Source organism: Cajanus cajan, chromosome 5 (assembly GCF_000230855.2).
Source record: "Cajanus cajan strain Asha chromosome 5, NIPB_CcT2T_4, whole genome shotgun sequence".
Taxonomy (NCBI): Eukaryota; Viridiplantae; Streptophyta; class Magnoliopsida; order Fabales; family Fabaceae; genus Cajanus; species Cajanus cajan.
In genome coordinates, this window is record NC_138521.1 from 8,584,391 (window position 1) to 8,610,707 (window position 26,317).

Below are 26,317 nucleotides of genomic sequence, written 5' to 3' on the forward strand. Positions count from 1 at the left end.
GTCACTTTTGGCTAGTAGTGAGTATTCTTTGACAAGCCCCTCCGGGTTTTACAAGTATTCTTTCCCTAACCTCTTCAGGCTTTACAATATTTGCTAGACAGGTTTGGTTTGAGTGTATGACTTACTCTCATAGAGAGGATACATAGATTTCTACACTCACTAAGGTTTCTCTAACTTAGTCTTTACAACGATTGAGTGTTTGGTTTACTCTCACAGAGAGGATACATAAGTTGGCACACTCACTACGGTTAGATCCTAAGATGTACATATTTGAAACTCTGTAGTTTACAGAGATGAATACATTAATGTACATTTGACTCTATACGCATTGTCTCTGGCTTCGTTGCATCATGGGTTGGATATCACTCTTTTTCTTGCTTGCACCATTTCGGGTCAAACAGCCAACCTTTTAAGGTTTGATGTTGAGACCTATATATAGTCTTGTGAAATCTTCTCATTGCAAGTGTCCGTTGAAGTAGATATATTCGTTCATGACCAATTTGATCTTCTTATTTAGTGCTCAGATTCTTAAATTAAATGTTGCTTCTTGTGATAGACCTTGCGTGAAGTATTCTTTGTCTTGGTAGCAGCAGTGTCTAAGTTTAGTAGAGACCTATGAACCTTTTTGTCCTTTTTTGGTCTCATAGTTGTGGGATTTTGTCCTTGTTTGAAAAAGTAATGTACTTTTTCTGACACATGCATGCTTTTAGTTTTGTGCTTGATTTCCTTTTTTCTTATTTCCTTCTCACAGTTTCGATGACTTCGTGTGTTCTCTTGTGAGTTTGGACGACATTCAAATTGTCCTATGAAACTTCACTTCTCAGGTGGTTGCATGACAATTTTCGTCTACGTCTGGTAGTCTATGTGTAGCTCAAGCCTTAACCTTTGTCTGAGCATTTTTCATTAACGCATTGAATTTTCCTTTCGTCTGGTCAACTTGTATGTGGTCAGATTTTCAAATGATCTTTGACCATCCTTCGTCTGAGTCCTTATGTTTCGCTTTAGGTAGTGCTTGACGCGCTTGTTGAAGATTGAAGAATCTACATCTGGAAGATGTTCCCTAGAAGTTTTAGTTTTGATGTTTTGCTCATGTTGCTTTTTATTTTAAGCCTATGTCAAAAGGATAATGTATTGATTGTTTAAAAGATTAGGCTTGTATGTGTTTGTTTGTTATGTGTTAAAAATTAGTAATTAACATGAAGGTGAAAATATCATAATACTCATTTTTCTTATTTCATTCATTGTTGAGAACATGAAGTATTAATTTACTGAGTGTTTGAGACTTTAAATGAAAACTTGAAAACATCAGAAATTTTCTGAGTTAAGGAATAGATTACCTGAACTGGTAATAGATTACCTGACTCATGTTGAAAAACTGATTGATACTGGAATAATCGATTACCATGTGTGGTAATAGATTACCAAACTGATTCTGATGATTTCAAGAGGAAAAAGGATCGTGTTAATCGATTATCTCTTTAAAGTAATCGATTACCTCTGTTCCAAATGTGAGTTTTGTGTTATTTTGGCATCGTGTTAATCGGTTACCATGTTAGGTAATAGATTAAAACAGGAGCTGAAACAATTAGTTCAGTTATTCTAACTCGTGGTAATAGATTACCATCACAGGTAATAGATTATCTCCGTTATGAATATAACTGAAATAACTGTTTCCTTGCACATGAAAATTGTCTTTAAATAAGATTAAAACTGAAGCTTTTAAAAGAGAATTTTCACACACGAAAAAAAGAGAGATACTTACACGAACTAGAGAGATTTTTTTTAATACACATTACTGCAAAAGAGAAAAAGATTTTCTGAAAAAGAAAGAAAGAACATATCTGCTGAAAATCAACTTTTGGAAAAAGAAGTGTGCAAGATCAATTCAAGAAGATGAAGTTCATATAGAAAATTCATTCTAAACTGGTTTACGTTGTTGAAGATCATATCTACACGAACAGGTGTACTCGTTTCTGATCTTTTGTTATTGTTTGAATGGTTTTAACTCTTGAGATTAGAGAATCTCTGGAAGAGTTGTGTAAAGAGAAATCTTGAGATAGGTTTTTCTCAAGTAGGATATTGTGGGATCAATATTCTTGGGTTATATGTTTCTTGTGGAGTCAAGAAATGGTTTGTTAATCTTGTAGGTGTCAAGATTTGCTTGTTAAATTCATTGATTGGATATTGCTTGTGCAGGGTGCATGTAAAGAATATCAATAGTGGATTTGACTGGATTTAGAGGTGTATCTAAATCTGAAACTGGATGTAGGCCTTTGGATGGCTGAACCAGTATATATCTTGGTGCATGATTTTCTTAACTCTTACACTCTTTACATTCTGTATAAGTTTCTTGATTAATGTTGTATGAAGAAAAACATTATCTGCAGAAACAGAACTTTAAAGATTCTTGGTAATTGATAAATTCAATCTTTACATATCTTGTATTAATCGTGTTATTCAAATCTTGTTGGATAAGCTGTGCATATATAACTATGAATTACTTTTTATGTTTAAAGGTTTGTTTTAAATCAAGATTTGTTTGGTAAAGATTTAGAAAGCAAACAAGAAAAGGAAAACTAACATAGAATCTATTCAACCCCCCCTTCTAGATTCTAACCGTAGGGACCAACAGCGCTTTCGTCTTGTTCTTGATTTGGCTTGTTGGATGTTTGTGTTTGACTTTTAGTCTATCATCTTGTATCGTCTAGTTATTATGCTTGTTCTTTATTTTACCTGTTCTTATGTTTTTCTGAAACACTAACACACTTGTTAGAGATAAAAACTTGTATTATATTTGTCTCAGTCAAAACCTCGTTGGGAGTTTCTTCGTCTAACTTAACACACCAGAGAGACTTTGGTGATAGCACAGGGAGAGAAGCAAAATAATCTTTATTGGACATCAGCTAAGTTGTCTACACCTCAAGTGAATGCAATTGAGGATTGCTATACAAATTTATGGCATAAACGTCTTGGTCACTTAAGTGAGAAGGGTCTTGATACACTTGCAAGACAAGGGTTGCTTCCAATTAAAGGTACATCTCTTGACACTTGTTTTGATTGCCTTGTTGGTAAGCAACACATAATTTCTTTTCGTATTTATCCTCCATGTAGAAGGCCACATATATTGGATTTAGTTCACACTAATGTTTGCACTATGGATGCTAAAACCCTTAGTGGTTACACTTATTTAGTCACTTTTATTGATGATCATTCTAGAAAAGTTTTGGCTTTTGTTTTGAAATCTAAAGATCAGGTACTTGATGTGTTCAAACACTTTGATCCAAGTGTTGAAAGAGAAATAGGAAAATTGTTGAAGTGTGTTAGAGAAAATAATGGTGGTGAATACAGGGGTCCATTTGAGCATTATTGTAGGGACCATAACATCAAGCTTGAGAAGACAATTCCAAAGACCCTTCAACACAATGGGGTTGCAGAAAGAATGAACCGCACAATTAATGATAAAATCAGATGCATGCTCTCTCATGCCAAATTACCTAAAGCCTTTTGGGGTGATGTTTTGAGAATTGTAGTGGACTTGATCAACCTTTCTCCCTGTGTTCCTCTTGATAATGATGTTCTAAAGAGGGTGTGGAGAGGGAAAAATGTCTCTTATAGTCACTTGAGGGTGTTTGGCTGCAAGGCATTGGTTCATATCCCTAAAGATGAAAGAACCAAGCTTGATAGTAAGTCTTAACAATGTGTTTTCTTGGGTTATGGTCGTGATGATTTTGGTTACAGGTTTTTGGATCCGATTGATAAGAAGATTGCCAAAAGTCGAGATGTTATTTTTCTTGAAGACTAAACCCTAGAAGATATTAACAAGAAATAGAAGACAAAACAAATTATTCATGAGGAAATTAATGTTGAGCCAAAACCTTCTGCCAAAGTCACTAATAATGGAGGAGATATGAATGAAAATGTGGAGAATATAGTTAACGTGCCGAAGTCACAAATTAATGAACAAGTAGAGCTTGTTCCTCCTGAACCCCCTATAGTGCCATAGTTGAGAAGATCTACTAGAGAGTCTCATCCTTCACAAAAATATTCCCCACATGAGTATGTGTTGTTGATTGATTGTGGAGAGTCAGAGAGCTATGAAGAAGCTATGTCACATGAAGAAAAGGATAAATGGTATATAGTTATGCGAGAGGAGATGAAATCCTTACATGAGAATCACACATTTGAGTTGGGGAAGTTGCCCCAAGGCAAGAGAGAACTCAAAAATAAGTGGGTGTTCAAGTTGAAATCAGAGGATAATTGCTCACAACCAAGGTACAAGGCAAGGTTGGTTGTCAAAGGTTTCAGTTAGAAGAAAAGAGTTGATTTTTAAGAAATATTTTCACCCGTGGTCAAGATGTCTTCAATTAGAGTTGTGATTGGCCTAGCAGCTAATTTAAACATGGAGGTTGAACAACTTGATGTGAAGACTGCTTTCGTCCATGGTGACTTGGAGGAAGAAATTTATATGGAGCAACTTGAAGGTTTTGCTATTAAAGTAAAAGAGAAGCTTGTCTGCAAATTGAAGAAGAGATTGTATGGGCTCAAACAAGCTCTAAGGCAATGGTATAAGAAATTTGATTCCTTCATGATGAATCATGGGTATGACAAAACCTCTTTTGATCATTGTGTGTTTGTGAAGAAATTTTTGGATGGTAAATTTATTATTCTTTTACATACTTTATGTGGATGACATGTTGATTGTTGGTCATGACATGAGAGAAATCCAAAATCTCGAAAGAGAGTTGAACAAGTCCTTTGCAATGAAGGATTTGGGTCTTGTAAGAAAAATTCTTGACATGAAGATTATCCGTGACAGGAAGAATGGAAAATTGTGATTATCACAACAAAAGTACATTGAGAAGGTATTGGATAGATTTAGTATGGACAATTCCAAGTCTGTTAGTACTCCACTTGCAGGTCACTTGAAATTAAGCTCTAAGCAATGTCCTACAAGTGAGAAAGATAAAGAAGAAATGCAGAAAATTCCATATGCATCTATAGTTGGTAACTTGATGTATGCAATGGTATGTATACAAGACTAGATATTGCTCATGTTGTTGGCATAGTTAGTCATTTTCTCTCTAATCTAGGTAAAGAGCATTAGCAAGCTGTGAAATGGATACTTAGGTATCTCAGAGGTACTTCTAGAGTCTATTTGTGTTTTGGAAGTGGTGAGTATTTGTCGAATGGTTATATAGATGCAGACGTTGCTGGTGATGTAGATTCCAGGAAGTGTACTTTTGGATATATAATGACTTTTGTAGAGGGGTAGTGTCATGGAAATCTAGATTGCAAAAATGTGTTGCTCTATCTTCTACAGAGGAAAAATATATTGCTATAATAGAAGCTGCCAAGGAGCTCTTGTGGCTACAAAAATTCCTACAAGAGTTGGGACTTCCAGAGTCGAAGCATATTGAGGTTCAGTAACATTGGATACATGATGCATTGGAGCAATTATCGTTGGAGAAAATTCATACTAAAGAAAAGGGCTCATATATAATGACAAAGACCTTACTTATAGGAAAGTTTGTTGTTTGCAAAGAGAAGGCGGGTTTGGTTGACTATGGCACCAATTAATTGGTGAAGGGGAGATTTGCAAGTGGGTCACCAATTTATTTGGGCTCACGTTGATTTAAAAATTGAAAAAAATAAAAATAAAAATAAAAAAGCCCAATATGTTAATTGTATTAGCATCAGGTGTAATGACTCTTGGTATGTGAGACCAACCTTTTAGAAGAAGAAGAAATTAGAGAGTCGTGCATTTGCTTACGTTGTACCTCTTTGTGAAACAGAGAGAAGAAGAAAAATTCTGTTAGAATGAGTGGAGCAACCAACTTTGGAGAAGAAGTGTTTGGTACCAATTTCTATGTATTTTGATTCTCTCTATTATTTGGTTAGATACCTATTTGAGAGTTTTCTTGTATTATTATCCACTATATTGGTGAAGAGCTATTTCTAGTGATCCCTGGTGATTCTAGGAGGAGTTATGGTGTATCCATTGATTATTATTAGTGAAGTTTTTACTGGACTAGGTCTCATGGCACTACTAGAAAAATGGAAATTAGAGACGGAAAAAATCCGTCACAAAATTAAAGAAAATCCGTCACAAAATTATTAGTGACGGAATTTGTGACGGATTTTGGGTCGTCACAAAAAATGGCGTCACAAAATATTTAGTGACGGAAAATTCAGTCCGTCACAATTAGTGACGGAAATATGTCGTCACTAACTAATAAATTTTCCGTCGCAATTTGTGAGGGAATGCATTCGTCACAAACTGGGTTCAAAATCCGTCACAAATTGTGAGGGATTCAAAATCCGTCACAAAATCCTAATTTTTTATTTTTACGAATTTTTAAATAAAAAATAATTAAATTATTCCAGATTTATTAATTATATAATATATATTATTTTCACTTTTTTTTTCTAATCTACAAGTATTAATTATTAATTTTCAGATAATTGGCAGTGGTAAGATTTGAACCCCTTACCTTCTACTCATTCTAACATTAACACTCCTTCTCCAGCCATCTGAGCTACCTTATCAGTTCAGTACTTATTTAACAATATATATATAAATATGAAAGAATATCAATTTTTATCACAATAATATCAAACATCATTAAACATCAAACTAATAAATTTAAAATAGATTCATAATTAAAATCATAATATAATTTATTTTAGAATTTTTATTTTATTAAATTAATTGAAAATTAATTATATTTTATCATTTTTTAATCAAGTGAATGAATGATAATGAATTAACAAAATTTTTAAAATATATTTTAATTGAAAGTATATTTTTAGTAAATATTTGAATATAAAAGTATTTTTATAAATAATTAAATGAAAAATATATTTTAAAATTTATTTCTCTCATAACACTACTTAAGTAAAAATTTTCAAAAAAAACTAAACTTATATTTGTTTGCGTTATTTTTCCAAAAAAAATAAAATAAAAAAAAGATCAAACCTTTTGATAATTAAATCATCCAAAAATTAAGACAAAAAAATAATGTTGATTGGACTAAACTACCGAATACGTACGGGCTGAGTTCAGTGTGATATACTCCACCAAAAAGTAAAGGACAATAGACTCCGAAACTGTAATGCATAAATATAATTTGAAAATTAAAATAATTTATTCGAAACGGTTACACGAGGAAAAACGAAAAGAATAAATAGTTGTTTAGATTGTGAAACTTGTAATCAATTACTAAAACCTTATATTCGATTACTAGATGATTTTATAAATTTAACTTTAATTCTAATACTTATAATCCTTTAACTAATTTTTTAATTAATAAAAAATATTATAAATAATGATTTTTTATAATATTTATTAAAATTATACATGTAACACTTAAATCCAAAATAATAATCAAGTGCCATAAATTCTCCAGTATCAACCATATATATATATATATATATATATATATATATATATATATATATTTTTACATTACTTGCATTCACAGATATTGATCTGCTATATTAGAGTCACATCTTTATTAATTTATTAACGAGTGTTTTTACTTTCATATATTATTTTATAAATTATATATTATAAATTATCATAAATATTTTTTAAACTAATTATAAAAATTAAAAGAAGTTTAAATAAATGCAAATGACAAAATTCTAATTTTTTATTTTTACGAATTTTTAAATAAAAAATAATTAAATTATTCCAGATTTATAATTATAAAATATATATTATTTTCACCTTTTTTTTCTAATATACAAGTATTAATTATAAAGTGCATTATATATAATATATATAATACATTTTATAATTAATTATATATATATTTTCTAATATATATATATTTTCACCTTTTATTAATTATATAATATATATTAAATTATTCCATTTAGGTGTATTATAAAGCATGATGATAATATTTTTATATATTTATTGATAGACTTAATTGTATTTTTTATTAAATGATCAAGCATAATGAATTTTCTAGCGTCAACCATTATATATATATATATATATATATATATATAGATATATATAATTATATATCATTTATAAATATACTTTTATATATTTATTTTTAGTTTTTTAGTTAAAATGGGAATTAATATTGTATTTTTATAATTTCATAAGTACTTTTAAATTAAAAGTTTTTTCCTAATTCATATTTTAATTTTTTATACTTCAAAATGACAACTTATTATTTAAAATAATTCATTTCTTATGTTTTAATTTTTAATCTTTTGATGCAAAAAATATTTTAGTTTCATAATTTTTTAATTATTTTTTTAGCTAAATATGATTTATTTATACATAATTCTTAAATATAATAATTGTGCAGTAAAATTTTCTATTTTGAGAGGGATACGTAATCCCTCACAGATTGTGACGGAATTTGTGACGGAATACAATTTTTAAAAGAATTCCGTCACAGAATCCGTCACAAATTGTGAGGGATTCAAAATCCGTCACAAAATCCTAATTTTTTATTTTTATGAATTTTTAAATAAAAAATAATTAAATTATTCCATATTTATTAATTATATAATATATATTATTTTCACCTTTTTTTCTAATATACAAGTGAAAATTATAAAGTGTATTATATAATATATACAATACACTTTATAATTAATTATATATATATATATATTTACCTTTTATTAATTATATAATATATATTAAATTATTCCATTTAAGTGTATTATAAAGTATGATGATAATATTTTTATATATTTATTGATAGACTTAAGTGTACTTTTTATTAAATGATCAAGCACAATGAATTTTCTAGCGTCAACCATTGTATATATATATATATATATATAGTTATATATAATTATGTATAACTTATAAATATACTTTTATATATTTATTTTTAGCTTTTATAGTTAAAATGCAAAATAATATTGTCTCTTTATAATTTCATAAGTATTTTTAAATTAAAAGTTTTTTTCTAATTCATATTTTAATTTCTTATACTTCAAAATGACAACTTATTATTTAAATTAATTCATTTTTTATGTTTTAATTTTTAATCTTTTGATGAAAAAAATATTTTAGTTTCATAATTTTTTAATTATTTTTTTAGAAAATATTTTTTATTTATACATAATTCTTAAATATAATAATTGTATAATAAAATTTTCTATTTTGAGAGGGATACATAATCCATCATAGATTGTGACGGAATTTGTGACGAAATATTTAGAGAGGAATAAAATCCGTCACTAAATCCGTCGCAATTTTTTTTTTTATTAGTGACCCGTTTGTGACGGAATTGTTAGAGACGGAAATTTTTCCGTCACAAAATCCGTCACAAACTCTAAAAATAAGTAGCCCATCACAAAAATAAAATTTTCGTTACAAAAGTCGTCACTATTAGTGACGACATTTTATCCGTCACAAATTTTCGTCACAAATTTTAATTTTTTTAGTAGTGTGGGTTTTTACCCCACATTGAGGGTTTTTCCACGTTAAAAATTTGATACCTGTTGATTTCTATTTTTCTATTTTGTGCATCTGGCTGAAATTATCTTGTTGCTTCTAGAGCCTATTATTATTTATACAGGGAAAAAGGAGATTCAATTTTGCTATCGCTTAACTATTATTATTTTGGTTATCTTTCCCAACAATTCTTGATAATTGTTGCATGTTGTTTTTGATAATGAAATTATGTTGTACATGTTATATAAATGTTGTTTATTATGTTGCATGTTGTGAGAATTTGTTGATTTTCAAGAAATTGGGTGAAATCAAGTTTTACACAACTGCAAATTTTGATATCGCGTCGGATGCACCTTAATAGCACTAGGCGAGCCTTCATGGTGCCGAATGAGCCTTCAAAAGAAAGGTCTCTATCTCAATCATGTTGAGCTTAGGATTGGTGGCTCTAGACATAAGGAGAAAGACTCGTCTTGGGTTGGAGTCTCGTCGAGCGTGGGTTGAATGACGACGGGCGTGAGGAGAGAGACCATCTCTTCTTAGGTTCATGTTGAGCGCTAGAGTGTGCGGCACTAGGCACGAGTCTGGTAGAGAGCTATTTGCCTAAATAGGGTCGGGTGTGGATGTTTCCATGCCAAGCGCAACATTGATGGCTACTCTCTACCCAATCATGTCGGTTGCGAATTGTGAGTTGCCAAGTATGGGCGAGACAGGGAGTTCATTGCCTGAGTGATGCTAGGTGCTCAATGAGTGATGTTGAGCGCGAGTTGCTTGATGAGAAGTTTTTATTGAATGTTGTTTTATAGTTGATTCATGGTGATTGAGTTGTATAATGTAAAGTTGATTGTTAAGTTGTTTGGTAGCTAATTTATGCTGATGTAGTATGTAGAATATTATGTGAAGTTGTGTGCTATTTTAAGTTGCCTAAGTTGATTATTGAGGTTGTTTCATGATGTTGCTCATGTTGTAAAAGTTGTAAGATGTTTTACATTATTTAAGTTGTATGTTCTTAAAGTTGATAAGTTGAATGTTAAAAGATGATAAAGTTGTTAAGTTGATAAGCTATAGATACTTGGGTTATATACATATCTTAATTGTGATATCCTCTATCCCATATATCATAATACACAAATAAATAAAATTGAATAGAAAAATTTTTCATAAATAAATTCCAAAATGATCAACATAGAAGGTATCAAAATTTTAACAAAATAAAATCAACCGAAATCCCAATGAAATCTATTACAAGAAAACTAACAATTATCTCAAAACATGACAAAAAGAAAAAGAAGATAAATCCTAACTAAGTCTCAATACATTCTATCATAGCATAACATTCTATGAAGACTAAGTCTCGTCACCAACATCATGTTGAAGATCACCTACAACAAGGGGAATGAGAAATATCTTACTTTCACTAACGACGTAAGATGTATCCAGGCAGCCAAACACAAAGCTATCCCTAAGGATTGATCCCCAAAATTTTATACAAGGGGGCCTTCCCTAGCAGTGCATTCCATATCGTACCCATAAAAATACTTTTATGCATATGATGTATGTCAAACAGACTCTATGCATAACATTTCACATGATCTCATATCATAACACATCACACATCTTATCATATCATATCATGGTTAAGCCTCGCTTAGACTTCTCATCATATGACCCTCATAGGATCCATAAAGATCAATTGTATTAATGTCAAAGCACATCAATCAATTCATACAAAGCTCGCAATATATCATATCAATAACATACTTACACATAACAACCAGTTATCAACATTAAGTAGTACAATGATTACACAATATCAACCGATACACCTCAATATAAAATCATTATGAGATCGTCTAATCATACGTTAAAACCTTAGTCACTAAAAGATCAATGCCACTAAGTATTTAAATCATTAGCTTAACTAGTCTAGCAACCTTATCAATATCACACATTAATTCTTAGATATTGCTATCATCAAAACACTTCAAGTCGTTAACAATCAACTTACATCATAAATTATTAACAATTAATTTCTCCTAGGATCTATCTTTTTTAGACATTGATATAGGTACCCCAAACCATTTACACTTAAAGGGTCAAGTTATTCATAATCACCATTCACAACCTACATTTCCACAACTTAATCTTCTAAGACATCGAGTGATCCAAACACGTTATCTAGATCTATATATATGTTATCAAGTTGTTCTTTATTTTAATATAAATATAATACATATCTCCAACTTCTATGTTCACCTTAAGAGCTATTTATGCCATCTATTTTTTAAAACAAATACAAAATCACAATGTTTCAGCCTAAATCTAATAGTTTGGCCTTTATTCACTAATTTGATCATAACTTGAATTTTAGACCCCCTTTTTAGGTAATTCCAACAGCATTTTAAAACTAATATTCAGGGATACAACTTTTACGAAGATTATGAAACCTAGTTCTACCATTTAAGTATACTCTAAGGGCTTACAACATATGCATGTTAGATTTCACGCACCGAATATAAGATTCATCTTTTAACTCACAAAACTCGATCATTCCTTAACATTTTTATGTGATTCTTGAGTCTAAACTATAGCCTCAAATTTATACTTTCTAACCCAACAATCAAAACTCAATTTTATTAATCACATACAAAGAAATCACATAAATACGAAAGTATATTCATACTAGAGTTTTTAGAATAAGGCACCACTCATAGTCGAACTCTCTTATCTCAATCTAATATGTAAAAGCATATATTAAAGCCTAATATTACTATATTATACCCACAATTACTCAAATCTAACCTCAATTTTATATATTAAAGCAATTAACATCAATCTTCCATTTGCTCTATAAACAACGGTTATGATAACTACAAACAGATTCTCAAGCACATAATTATATACTCATTCAACTTTTTATACAATCACAAAAAATGCATTCTCTTAAGGTTCCCATAGGAACCCACGGGCAATCCAAGATCCACAAAATTAATTCAATACACATAATTAAACATAAATATCATCGATTAGAGCAATGAAGAATCATATAGAAGAAAATTTTAAGGAATAGATACAAATTAGGTTTTTCCTTCATACAATGCATACAACAAAAAAGAGATTGCGAGTCAATCTTACTACTCAACAATTATCCCACGCCTAGAGTGAGATTACTCACTCTCCCATACCTCAATGATGAACACTTGATGATGGATGTGGATCTCTGAGATATTCTCCTACAAGTTCTGATTCTCCTTTTGTTCTTTAGAGCATATGTGTAATATGAAAAATGAGAAGCATAAAAATAAAAGAATTATTCAAAATTGTCATATAGTGATACACACCCTATAGTGACACTATACATATCACTAAAAATTACTTTTACCTATACAATAACTACAATATATGTTAATATATTATTAAAAAGTGTGGGTATAGACTATAGTGACACAAAATATGTTGTTAAATCTCATTCAAAATTAACACTAAAGTTGTATGTAACTATGTGTCAAATAGACATATACATACATATATTGTACCTATAATGACATTTTTTATATGTCACTATATGTAACATTTCTTGTAATGAATTTTAAAAACTAAACTCACGCTTAACCCTTGAATAAAAATATTTTAACCATAGTTATCTTTTCCATTTTCTAAAATATTAAAACTTATAAATAAATAATATTAAATAAATATATATTAATTCTAAGTACATTAATTTTAAAAAGAAAAATTGGTCTCATGAAATAAATGTGGTCTTAGATTCTCTTTTTATACAGATCCAATTCTATATATAAATGTCAAATACTTTTACAGTTTGACCGCAAATATTAATTCTGAGTACATCAATTTAAAATGTTATAAATGTACTGTTGCTGACATATAGATGAAATTATTCTCTCACTCTTCAATCTTCATTCAAATCCTTTGCTTCTTCTGTTTTCTTTTCCGATAAAACAAACAGGTTTTAGTTATTACTGGAGATGGCAAAGATATCTTTCACAGAATATTTTGCATTATTCCTTATTATTTCAGGTTTACAAATTCTCAATATCTACTTATTCAATAACTTTTGTTATACACAATTTCTATGCATGTGTTTACAGAACTTTAAAAGTATTTGGGTTTTGGTAATTAACTTTGGAATTGTGATTATTTTAGTTGTTTCAATGAGAAGTGAAGTGGATGCACAGACTCTATGCCATCAAACGGTGCAACCAAAAGACTGTGTCTTCAATGTGTGTGAAAAGCGTTGCAAAGAGATTTACAGACTCAACTTTGTTTCTGCAACCTGCGTTGAAGTCGGTTCAGCTAATCAATGTGCTTGTATCTTTCGCTGTCAAACTGTTTAAGACGACCAACCTTCATATTTTATCCAAATTTTATTAATAAATTGAAGTCTTTTTCGTTTGTCCATGGTTTCATTTTATTTTTTTTTATTGAATTTCATCTTAAATAAAATGTTGTTTCTTATTTTAGTATTTTTAATACACTGACTGCTTATTACTTAAATTCAAATCAAATCAAATTATGCAGCCCCTATGCATGGAACGCGAAAATAGCTAATGTGACTTCACACTCAATTTTTAATTTTTAAAATATACAAAAAATTTAGAGAAATAAAATTTATTTAAAATGATTGTGATTACAATTGGTGATGTTTACAATTGAAAAAATATCAATTTGTCCTTTAATAAATAATTAAATTTCGAACATCAAAGCATAACATTTATTTTTATTTTAAGAAATGCAAAATATTATCATCAACATACGATTGTTAGATATTTATGATTTTAATTTAATAGTTCAATATCACGATTTTAATATTTATATTTTAATATTAAAATTTTAATTTCTTGATATATACATATATATAAGTATATTTGTAAAGTAAAATTCATAAAAAAATACATGTTTTTATACATTTGCGTGAAAATATATCAATATTTAGGATTAAATTTTCGCTTAAGTGTATAAAAACTTGTATTTTATCAATTTAATTTAAAAATATACTTACATATATAAATATTCATATTCATATTTACTTATGTTTTTGTAAAATTAAAATTAATTTATAAATATATTAAAGAATACAATATTATAAAAATTTCAAAAATATAAATTTAATACCCATACAAGACACCGGTCATTACACTAGTTATTAATTAAAAGATAAATCTAGTTGACCTCATTAAATGTCCGTTTGAGCTTTTGTGATTCAATTATACTTTAGTTTTTTATTTTATTTTTAAAATTTATTTTAATTTTTTATATTTTAGGATATTTATTTTATATTTTATCTTTTGAAATTAAAGTGAATCAATTTAGTCTTTCCGAAAATAGTGATCACTTTTAATTAAGATATGATTAAAAAAATTTCATCGATTCATTAAATTTATTGTATTAAATTTATTTATATAAAAAATATTGAGTCCAAAGAGTGTGTAAATCTAGTAAATTCATTAAAATAATATAAAAAATTTGTGTGAAAATGATTTCAACAATCAACCAAAAAATTAATTTTTTTTAATTTGTTTTTTGTTGCTTGAAAAAAAAATTTTCATTTGATTTTCTCTGTTTATACGCTCTTTGTCTCATAATGAGTGTACTTTTAACATTTGAAATATATTCAAAAAAGAATGATGTTCTCTCTTTTATGTAATATTGATCATCTTTTCCTAATTTATTCCCTTTATAAATTATTCAACATCCACAATTAACTTGTGTGTAGAAATTTTAAAATGCAATCATTGTGGGATGAAGGGAGTAATTTTTTGTTTGAACACTAATTGAATTTTTTAACTTTCATATAGACAAATCTAATGAAACATGTTTCATATCTTACATCGTTAAAAAAGGATTCAAAATTGTATCTCAAAATTTAAAACAATCATTAATTGTTGCAGATCAAAATGGACGAAATTTAAAAGATAAGAGACTAAAATGAACATTTTGAAAGATATAGGATCAAAATGAATATATATAAAAAATACGATAAAGAAAAAAAAAATATATATATATATATATATATATATATATATATATAATTTAGTTGTGATACTGTTATAATCATTAATTATTAAAAATTAATAAATTTGCTAAGATTTTAATATTTTACTAGTCAATAGCAAAATTAAATATTTTATAAAATATTTATTGACTAAATAATTGATACTTTCCATTTCTTTTTTATATAGTCGTTTGTAAGATGAGTTTTCTTTCTATTTATTTATCATTTTTAAACTTTAAGATAATATTAATTAGTTTTTTTTTTTCAATTATACTATTCTATCTAACTATTTTTAATAAAGGTTTGTAACTGCATTTTTATTAAGTATAAGAACTGGTTATTGTAAAATTTACTGTTGAAGTATGCTGACTTGAATGACATGGTGTAAGAATAATTTTTATATAAGAATCCTTAAGAACCGTTTTTATATATTATGTTTTATTGATTCTCACTTAAATAAAAGTTAAAAAAAAAACCCAAGCGTGTGGTTCAGCGGTAGGGGTTGATCCACGCTTAAGTAAGGTCAGGAGTTCGAATCTTGCCTTGTGTATGCAGCCGCGTTAAATCTTGGGGCCAGCTATCCCACCTTTTGAGGTGCCTCCAATGTAGCGAGGAGATTAGTCACTGCTGTCGGGAGTGGATACTCCATGAACGAACCTAAAAAAAAAAAAAAAGTAAAAAATGTGGCTTCATAAAGTAAATTAAGAAGTATGTTTTTCTGTTGGAGCAAAAATAAGAAAAAATTTAAATTCTAATTAGCTTTAAGACACTAAAAAAATAAATAAAATGAGAATCCAAAATAAATTTCACTATTAGAGATGCTCTAAGAGTTCAAGAATACATTATACCATCCATGTCAACATGTTTCGATTAATTGTAAAAGTTATAAGTATTAGTTCTTATATTTAAGAATACAATTAAAAATTCTCATTAGAAATGAGTTATGAGCTTAAGTTCTGATTCTACTAAATTTTCACTTAATATATATATATATATATATATATATATATATATATATATATATATATATATATATATATATATATATATCAAAGAAGTATGTATTTGTTCTGGAGTCAAAAGTCTAATAAAAAAGGTGTATTAAGAAACTACAAAATTTATTTTATGGAAAAAAATTATTCACTAAAAAAAATGTGTGATTTGTGGCGGTTATTTTGGCAGTTTCTGGTGGTTAAAAATCAGCACAAATCGTATTACCAGTGTCATCAATAACCGCCAGGTTCACGGTCGCCAAAAACGGTTTGTGGCGTACATTTTGTAAACGCTAATTTTGGGCGTCAGAAAATTCAATCACTTTGTTTAACATTCATCTAAGTTTTTCCTAATTTAACATTTATGGGGGTTTTCAACCGCCACAAAATTCATCTAAAATTTGCTTGATTCAACATTTGTGGCGGTTTTAAACCGCCACAAAATTATTTTTATTATTTTATTTTTTAAATATATTTGGAATTATTTTAAAAGCGCGTTTTTATTAGAAATTGATAAATAATAATATATATATTTTAGGTATTTATCAAATTATTATTTTAAATTGTCGCTAACCATATTAATCATTGAAAATTAATAATAACTATTATATTGTTATTTAATTTAAGTAACTTATAATTAAAATTTTACTTGTCGAATTTTAGGATCACTTATTTTAGTAAATTCTACCTATAATTATAATAATATTTATGTGTTTTGTATGTTTCTTTTTCAAATATAATTACATAAGTGTCGTAACCGGGATCACGACGGGATGACGCTAACATTTTTATTTTTCAATGGAGCCGCCACCAATATTTTATTTTAAGGGAAAAATATTGGAAAACCCTTTAAAAGATAATCTTTAAAATTAAAGTTGGGTTCGGGAGTCGATTACGTGTAGGGAAGGTATTAGCACCCTACAACGCCTGTAAAAACAGTACCTTTAATTAATTGCGCAAAATTATATGAATTTATAAATATTTAATTTATTCCTCAAAAACGTATGTGACATATATTTTCTTTAATCTAAGATGCCCCCTTTTTTTTATTTTTTTTTATTAGGAAATTATAGGGATTTGGGTTAGCAAATGGTTAATCAATAAACCCTTCCAATAACATGAAAGATAGAATTGCTATTCAATCCATGTTATTGACTTTTATTTGTTGATACTAAAATATGTTTAAAGTGTAGGACAATGAATAAGTATTATATTAACTTTTATGATTTACATGATATTAAAGGGTAGAAATTCTACTCAATTAATATCATTAACCATAAAAATAAATGTACATAAGAAAAATTATGTTTATATTTTTATTTAAAGAAATAGATTTTGCACAAGGATCCAAGTTAGCAAATGGCTAATCAATAAATCCCTCCAATAACGATAAAAATAGAAATGCTATTTAATTAACGTTATTGGTTGCAACAGATCTTTACTCTTTAGAAAGAAATTTCATATATGAGAGTTTAAGCTAGCAAATGACTAGTCATTAAACCCCAGGACCTAATAATGTTAAAGATAAAAATGTTATTCAATTAACATAATTATTGGTCGTATATTAAATATATTTTTTTTTAAAATAATAATCTTAAAGGGAACAAATCGTATTCACTATGTACAAACCATAAACAAAAATAAATAAACAAACAAAAATAAAATAATAATAATAATAAATAAATAAAAGAAAAATTAAGAGAAGAAACGATACCAAATGAGTTGAATCTTTGAATATGATGATCAAGAAGGTGCTTTTTGGCTACCTTTCACACTACAGAGGTGTCTCACAGATCTTAAGAAATACAAAAGAGAGGGGGAAGAGAGAGAGAAAAAAATTTCGAGTTCTGAAGAGTACCGGACGAAATTTTTCGGGGCTTCAGAAATGAGCCCCAGCTGTCTATTTATAGACTTCGGGAAGGGGTCCAGAACGGCCCGTTCCAAAATCGGAACGGCCGTTCTGGACATGGCCGTTGTGTGAGAAATTCAATACTGGAACGGCCCGTTCTGAAATCAGAACGTCCCGTTCCAGTATTGAGAATAACACCCAATTTTTAGACCGGAAAACAGCCTTGGAACGGCCCGTTCCAGATGTAGGAACGGCCCGTTCCGGTTAGGAACGACCGTTCCAATTTCGGAACAGCCCGTTCCAAATCAAGGTTTTTGGCCTTTTTGGAGCCTTGGAACGGCCCGTTCTGGACCTTGGAACGGCCCGTTCCGATTTTGGAACTCCCAAAAAAAAAAAAAACTTAATTTGTGCTTTTGGGCCCTCTAAAGTCTTGTCTTCTTGTCGGCATGTTTCGGGAGCTCCTTCCCTTCATAGTAGATGTCTATTTCATCACTTTTGTGAGTCTGGATAAAATTGATTATTCATAATAAGATACATTAAATTAACAACTTTTAATATTATAAAAAAATAAAAACAACATCTAGCCATAGGTCTAGCATGACATATTTTTCATTATTAAGACATTAACATCCATCAATTCTAAAACATATCCAACATATTAAGTAACTCAAAAAATCAAATTCATGATCGATGCTCAAAAGAAAAATATGTAAATTATCCCAAAATTAATCTTTCTTCAAATATAACAACATAGGTTCAAATTCATGAGTTCATCATGTCTAACAAAAAAAACAATAATAATGTCAAACTCCATGAACATTACTATCTAATGAAGATCTTCCTTGTGGTGTTGGCATGTCATGTCCACTCCCTTCATCCTATAAAATACAAATTGTTTATTGTTATCCTTATTAATAAAATATGCAAAAAAAAAAATTGTCTAGGATAAAGCCATCTAATCAAGCAAGGCCAGCAAGGTAAGATATATAATACTCAACAGTGTATTGCAGGCTCACAATTCAAATTAGAAGAAAATTTAGGAAATAGTACAAAAGACATACTCAGATATCACTCGGATGGGATTGACAAATTACACATAATTAATGCAGTAGAAAAAAAAATGTTTGGGCTGTAGAAGCCCTCCATCCATATGAGAAATCCCACCGGTGCAAGTTAATTATAAGATTGAGGGATATATCAGATATGCTTCCCATTTTTTTTTTATTATAGACAAATTGGGAACTACCTAGTAATTTAAATCATAATTCATGCACAACCATTTCATGTTCATATAAATTGCTCCAAACAAAACATACAATCTTGTACAAATATTTTTAAGGGACCACGCTATGCATATACATGCCATATGAAATTCTGATCAGACAACTAAAATCCTCTCTTCAAATTTTCCTTTACTACAGTGCAAACAACTAAAATGGAAAATGAAAACACATTCTCAAAAGACTTCTATGTGTGTATTAAAAAAATTTAAATGAATTCTGATTTGGGAAAATGAATTATGAATATAAACATACTATATGTAGATTAATTAATATTTCTCAACCAGCCAATTATGTGTAAAAGACAATTAATAATTAATATGTTCAATTCAAATTTACTTGCAACATACCCCAATAGACTTTATCTCCTCATTGACATAAGACCCATCTTTTTTCTTGTGAGTTGCAATGTATAGTTCACCTCGACCCACAACACGTCCAAGCTCTTGTTCCTAATAGAAATGACAATGTAACTCCAAATGAACAATATAAATAATTCTTTATTAAAGTTCAATAATTGAAGACAAAAATTTACCATCTCATGTTGTTTCGTAGACAACAATTTTGCACAACCGGTATGTGGAATCGTTTGCTTTTTTCTTACTTCAGTCTTTTTTTTGCACAATTCCTATGAAAAAACAATTTATTTATTAAAACGTCAAGCTGAAAAAATAATTAATGATCATAAATATTTGTTAAAACTACCTAATAATTTGGCCTTAGATGATAGTCAACAAATGGTGATCATTGATCTTTATGAATACCATCAGGAACTTTAGCAATTAACCATTCTCTTGACAATGAAGGGTCATAAACACGGTTCCACATATTCATCTTTGCATTCCTATACTTTCTTGACATGGCAAGTGAACAATAACGCTTAGCAATCAATTTTGAAGCCTGAAGATGAAATAGATTCTTTAAACAAAAAGAAAAACACATGTTAGTATATCATAATTACAAAAAAAAAAATGACCATAAAATTTGACTTAAGCATGTACCTTTAAAGTGTTAAAGCAATCATCCTTATATGATTTTGGAACTTTTATCCAACTATCAAAGTTAATGAGAATATTTTTTGAATCAGTGCAAATACGCCCACAAGCTCCTAAAAGAAGTGTCGTTGTTTCTCCATAGGCTCTTTTTTGCTTATCAAATGGCACAATTATACGTTCACCACGTGGCATCTCAAATACTCCTGATTTTGTCAACTTAGTCTTTTTGTATTTCCTTGCTGATTTGATGGGTACGTAACAAATATAAGAAGTTTTCATAAGAGATATAACTGTTGTATAGTAAAATAGAAAAATAATGTTACCTATGACTTATACAGTCCATACCCTACTTGACTCGCAACCTACAAGTGGTCGTTGAGTAGGTGCAAGCGGCTGCTCAGGAGGCATATATAAAAATGAAAACTAGATAAGTAAATTAATTTAAAAATTGGGATATATAAAAATGGAAACTAGATAAGTAATTTAAAATATATAAAAAAAAGGAATTAGATAAGTAATTTTAAAACAAATCATGCTTACCTGAGATGAAGCACTTAGATAATGAAAGTGAAGTAAATTTGGAGAAGTTTTTTAGTTAATCCAAGAGAACAAGAACCTGCTTTAGTTTAAATTTGTATACAAATAAATTAATTAAAAATTGACATACATGAATTAAATACATAAATGATATTTTACCTATAAAAAGAATAAAATGTATTTATCATCACAATAAAAATTATGAAAAGATAAATAAAAGTTGTGATATGGTATAGTGGAAATGAATTATTTTTAAGCTTCCAAAGATAAACTATCTGCTTATGAACAAGCCTGCAGCATCAGCATGGACTAAGGTCCTGTCAAAATTGAAAGATGATGCAGCAACAACAGACAAAGAAGAAAATTATATAGAAACTGAGTGTGACCAATTCAGAGTCCAATCTTCTCACTCAAAGTCACAAGAAAATTTGAAAGTAAACTTTGTTCTATATGACCATGACCAATTCAGAAAAAGACAATTATGATTTGTGAAGATTGACCTTATATTTAATCAAGAGGTTCTAGCTAAGTCTGGCACCCATCAGGATCGCAAGCATGCTGGTAATTTCTCTTCATGTCTTGGTGAATCTTATCATAATGTAACATAAGGTCCTCAGATTTTTGTTTAAGAAGTTTGAAACATCTACTAAGGTTAGAGTTAAGCATTCTGATTCTACCTTAGTTTTACCTGAGTTACTTTTTTCATGGGAAAAATATGCTAATTAGTTATGTAGCAGTTTCTTTTTGACTTCTAAACTGAATTAAGGTCGCTTTAGTTAGCTTTCTTTTAGTTTCACCTACCTCAGTATTTAGTTTTTAACATCATGAATAAATATCTACAAAGTACAAACCTATCACAAGCATATCTGGACCAGGTTCCCATGATCCGTACCATTGATTTTAGGACCACAAATCAGAAAAGGAAATAAGAATCTCAATTCTTATCCTATTTGATTTTGAATTTGAATTTTGCTTCAGTTGGCCAAATTAAAATATATGTTTGTGTGTGTCTGCAAGTAAATTGAAAAAGGCCAAGAAAAGTAAAATGTAAATATATTTGTTTATGTCACATTATATGGTCCAATGCAACTATGAGTCTTAAAATTTAATTCATATTCTTTTATTTTAGTTTTTTTCATCTAATCTAGAGTCATTTTAGGACTAATCCATTTGAGTGCTTCCTTTAAAATTTGCTATAATTTTTGCTTGTTTAATTGCTTGAAATTCATTGAAGTTTGTCAACTTAAATCCATTTTGAGTTTAGCAATTTTAATTTGAGTTTATCAACTTAAATCCAAACTTCCAAGTACATATTTGGTATACTTATTTCTTTCTTTTGAAGGTTTAACAAGGCCTAATTCACAAGGTAGCATCTTAGGTTGTTGTGTGAAAGCATAGGAGGTCTGATTCCTTTGGTGACCTTGACTTTAGAAGAGAATTGTAGCAAACTAAGAGCAATACACCTAGATTACTTGGCTTCAAGCGAGATTCCACCACCTCAAAAGTGGAGTGAAACATTAGAAAGGCTAATCTTTCCTTGCTGAGTTGTGCAAGAATTCAATTGAAGAAGAAGATTTAGTAATGGATTTAGAGACAATTTCCTATCACAAAGCTTTTCCATTACAAAATCCATTGCAAAATCCATCTCTATTGTCAGCAATAGTGAAAAATTTGTTGTTTTTGTTGTTTAAATTTATTTTTCTCTTTTCTTGTAATATGGCCTTTGGGGTGTCTTGGGAAGTCTTTGGTGTTATTCCATCTCCCATAGTTTAGTCTTATTTGAAGTAGTTTGCGTTTTAGACATGTGGAAGTGGCTTGAAAATTTCATATATGTTCTTCAAGCTTCCACATTAGGAAATTTGACTAGTACATCTCTTATTGCATTCACATTTAGGAGTGTTTGATAAGTTCCAAAGGCTTATTCAAATACTTAGAGTCACAGTTAGTTAGTGTACTATTCAATTTTTTCTTTAATCACCTTAGTTTTTAGTTTTAGCTTACTTCACCATGAGTGATCAATATTCCCAACATAGTTGAAGTGATTCAAGTTCTCCAAAAAGTTTTTATCAACTTGCTCAAGAATTTAAATATCACTTAAACTATGGAAAAAGTAAGAAGCTATTGCAAAAGAAAAATAAAGAATTGAAAGAAAAACTAATCTTGTTATTCTTAAGGAGGATATAAAATTGGTGAAGCAAGAAGAAAAGAAACTTGGGGGAAAGATTTAAAAAACAAAAATAGAAGTAATATTTCACAAGGTTCTACCATAAGCTTAACCCATCAAAAAGGTAGTTTACACATGGGTGAATTCTGCCAACCACCACCTAGGAGGATAAAAAAAGAAACCAAAGTTAAGGAATTTAAAATAGATCTCCCTCACTTTCATGGTAAAGATAATGTAGAATCTAACTTAGATTGTGACATGAAGGTAAAACAACTTTTCACTTGCCACCAAGTGAGTAAGGATAGTATAACTCATATTTCTCTAAATCCCCTCTTATCTTCACTATTTCTAATACTCTCCTAAATAATTAAATTTATTAAAATGAATAAAATAAAAACTATTAATCACAAAATAAAATAAAATTATTATTGTCTTTCTAATTAATAATTACTAATTATTAGAAAAAATCTTAAGGTGTTACAAGTGGCGCTACATTGACCAATGACACTCCCATTGACTCTCTCAAATTGATAATATGTTTAAAAATGATCTCATTCTTATAAAGATCCTCTTTGGGTCAAAAAGCCAGAAGATGGGATGAACATTTCTAAATGACTTGACATCATATTTTTGTTTTTATCTCTCGAAAATGTGTTGAGAAGAAGATATTGGCAGGGACATTTTTAGATGTCTTGATATCATGTTTTTGTTTTTATCTCTCAAAAATAAAAAGGCATGAAATGATTAATGAGGAGTAAATAAAAAGGCATGAAATGATTAATGAGGAGTAAATATTTTAGGAAAAAATATATTTTTGTCCTTTATCTTTTTAAAAAAAATATTTTGGTCCTTTATTTTTAAAGTATTCATTTTACTCTTTTAACTTTCAAAGTCAACTTAATGTTCTCATTCTAAAATAATGGTCATTTTTCAATTTTTGGATTCAATTTTGAACCATTTTAAAATTGATTCAAGAAGTAAAACTTATCTCGTTAAATTCATTTACATGGAATTTATGAAAACTCAATTAATGTTCAAACTAAAACAAAATCATAAACATAGAAAAAATACATGAAAAGTGAGTCTATCAAATAACTGAAAACGAATATAATATTATTTTAATATATATCTACACAAACTTATTTGAATCTAATTATCAGTATTATAAAATAAATATTTAAATATTTGCTTTAATATACTATGAAAGTCACGACCAATACTATTATATATTATATATTTATTTTGTAATTAAATAGTTGTATCATTTAATTTAATGAAAAGTTTGACATACGACCAAAAATCACAAAACATATGTCCATGATCATAGTAAAATATATTATACTAATTTTTGTTATATAATTTAATTGATAAAAAAAATATGATATTATAAAATTACGTGAAAATATGTCGATTATTTATTATTATATGCATATTTACTTATATATATTTATAAAATTAAAATTAATTTACAAATATATAATAACATATAAAATATAAAAATTGTAAACTTTCTACCCGTATAAGAAGCAAGTTATTACACTAATTATTAATTAAAAGACAAGTTTAGTTGACTTTATTAAAAAATCCTTATATGATTTGAATAATATTTTCTTATGTTTCAAGCAATTTTTTTTCTTATATACATATTTTTATGAATAAGACTCTTGCCCAACCTAAATTTGAGCTTTACTCCTTTGTCATTTTGACTATAATGAGATGTTTGGTATATTTTTTTTTTCTTTTTTAAGGATTTAAAGTTGGAATGATTAGTTTTTCATGTTTGATTTACTATTTGAAAAATATTATTTTTAAAAATATTATTTCTTAATAATAATTTTCACTTATATTTCCTATAAAATTGTTCTCATGAAAAAATAAGAATCTAACGTTTTTTTATTTAAATGAAAAATTTTACTTTAATAAAGTATTATGTTACCTTTATTTTCATATTTAATATAATAAAAATCATTAATTCTCAATTAAAATATACTACAATATAAATAGAAACATCTATGACCAATCAAAAATATTTTAATTATTTTTAAAAATTATGATTCCCAAAATTTATAATTCTAAAGAATCATAATTTTTTAGAATGTTTAACCAATATAATTAAAAAATATATATTTATATTTTATATAACTATCATTTAAAATTTTAATTTATATTTTTTTATATTTACATTTCAACTAACAACTCTTGTGATAGATTGATTTAAATTAAGATTTTTCTAACTCACAATAAAATAAGCCGAATTAACTAACCCGTTAAAAACATCAAATCTTGGTAAGTCAGCACATGTGAACAGAATAAACTCACTTTGATACCCAGCGTTTGAAGCTTTACTTTATGTTATATTCTGAAAGTTACCTAAATAAAGACAAAGTGGCTGTAGTTTAGTGGTAAGAATTCCACGTTGTGGCCGTGGAGACCTGGGCTCGAATCCCAGCAGCCACACGTTTTTGCACGCTTGAAATTTGGGCTGTCAAACTCTTTTAATAATAATAATAATAATAAATCATAAATATAACTACGAAAGTAAGTCAAAATTGTTCTCACAAACCATTTGTCTCATAAACATACATGAGATGACTAAGATGTCTTTCACTCAATATTTTGCCTTATTTCTTATTATTTCAGTTTACATGTTTCTAGTATCTATGTTTTCATGATTTTATTTGTTAATTTCTATTGGTTAATAATAGAAATAATTATTTAAATATAAAATTTAACAAACTTACCACATATTACAATCTCTATTAAATGACTTTGTAAAAAAAAATTATATTTTGCAAAACTTTTCGGTATTTGGTATTTGTTAACTTCGCTGTTGAGGTTATTTTAGTTGTTTCGGTGAGAAGTGAACTGAAGTGGTAGTTATTCAAACTACTGTTTTAAAAATTGGATTGGACTGGTTGAACCAAGTATCGGTAATCTAGTCGATCTGAATCTTGAGTTGAATCGGTTATGCATTTGACTCATTTTAAACTGGAGTGAATCGGCCAATTTTCTCGTTCGACCAGTGAATCGGTGGATCAAACTGGTTCAACTACAATT

General features: G+C 28.4%; 1 protein-coding gene, 1 long non-coding RNA gene and 1 other non-coding gene across 3 annotated transcripts; 2 read left to right on the top strand and 1 right to left on the bottom strand.

Moving 5' to 3' along the window:
• Positions 1–13,284: 13,284 nt before the first annotated feature.
• Positions 13,285–13,843, top strand: LOC109805514 (uncharacterized). The gene is made up of 2 exons (XR_002240302.3): positions 13,285–13,468; positions 13,595–13,843. It is a non-coding gene; the product is annotated as an uncharacterized LOC109805514 (long non-coding RNA).
• A 5,244-nt stretch (positions 13,844–19,087) lies between these two features.
• On the bottom strand, positions 19,088–20,751 carry LOC145957820 (uncharacterized). Its single transcript, XM_083074225.1, has 5 exons — positions 20,566–20,751; positions 20,339–20,464; positions 20,100–20,192; positions 19,915–20,016; positions 19,088–19,162 (listed from the first exon to the last, which is right to left on the bottom strand). The coding sequence occupies exons 1-5, from the start codon at positions 20,749–20,751 to the stop codon at positions 19,088–19,090; spliced, it is 582 nt and encodes a 193-aa protein (XP_082930351.1).
• A 4,894-nt stretch (positions 20,752–25,645) lies between these two features.
• TRNAH-GUG (transfer RNA histidin (anticodon GUG)) lies at positions 25,646–25,717 on the top strand. The gene has a single exon. It is a non-coding gene; the product is annotated as a tRNA-His (tRNA).
• The last annotated feature ends 600 nt before the right edge of the window (positions 25,718–26,317 follow it).

What these genes read in the sequence shown, in the direction of transcription:
- LOC145957820 (XM_083074225.1), bottom strand. Translation starts at nt 20,751, where the DNA reads ATGCCACGTGGTGAACGTATAATTGTGCCATTTGATAAGCAAAAAAGA. An exon ending in GAGAATGGTTAATTGCTAAA is followed by an intron (nt 20,193 to 20,338) that starts GTTCCTGATGGT and finishes GTTTTTTCATAG; the next exon opens with GAATTGTGCAAAAAAAAGAC. An exon ending in CTACGAAACAACATGAGATG is followed by an intron (nt 20,017 to 20,099) that starts GTAAATTTTTGT and finishes CATTTCTATTAG; the next exon opens with GAACAAGAGCTTGGACGTGT.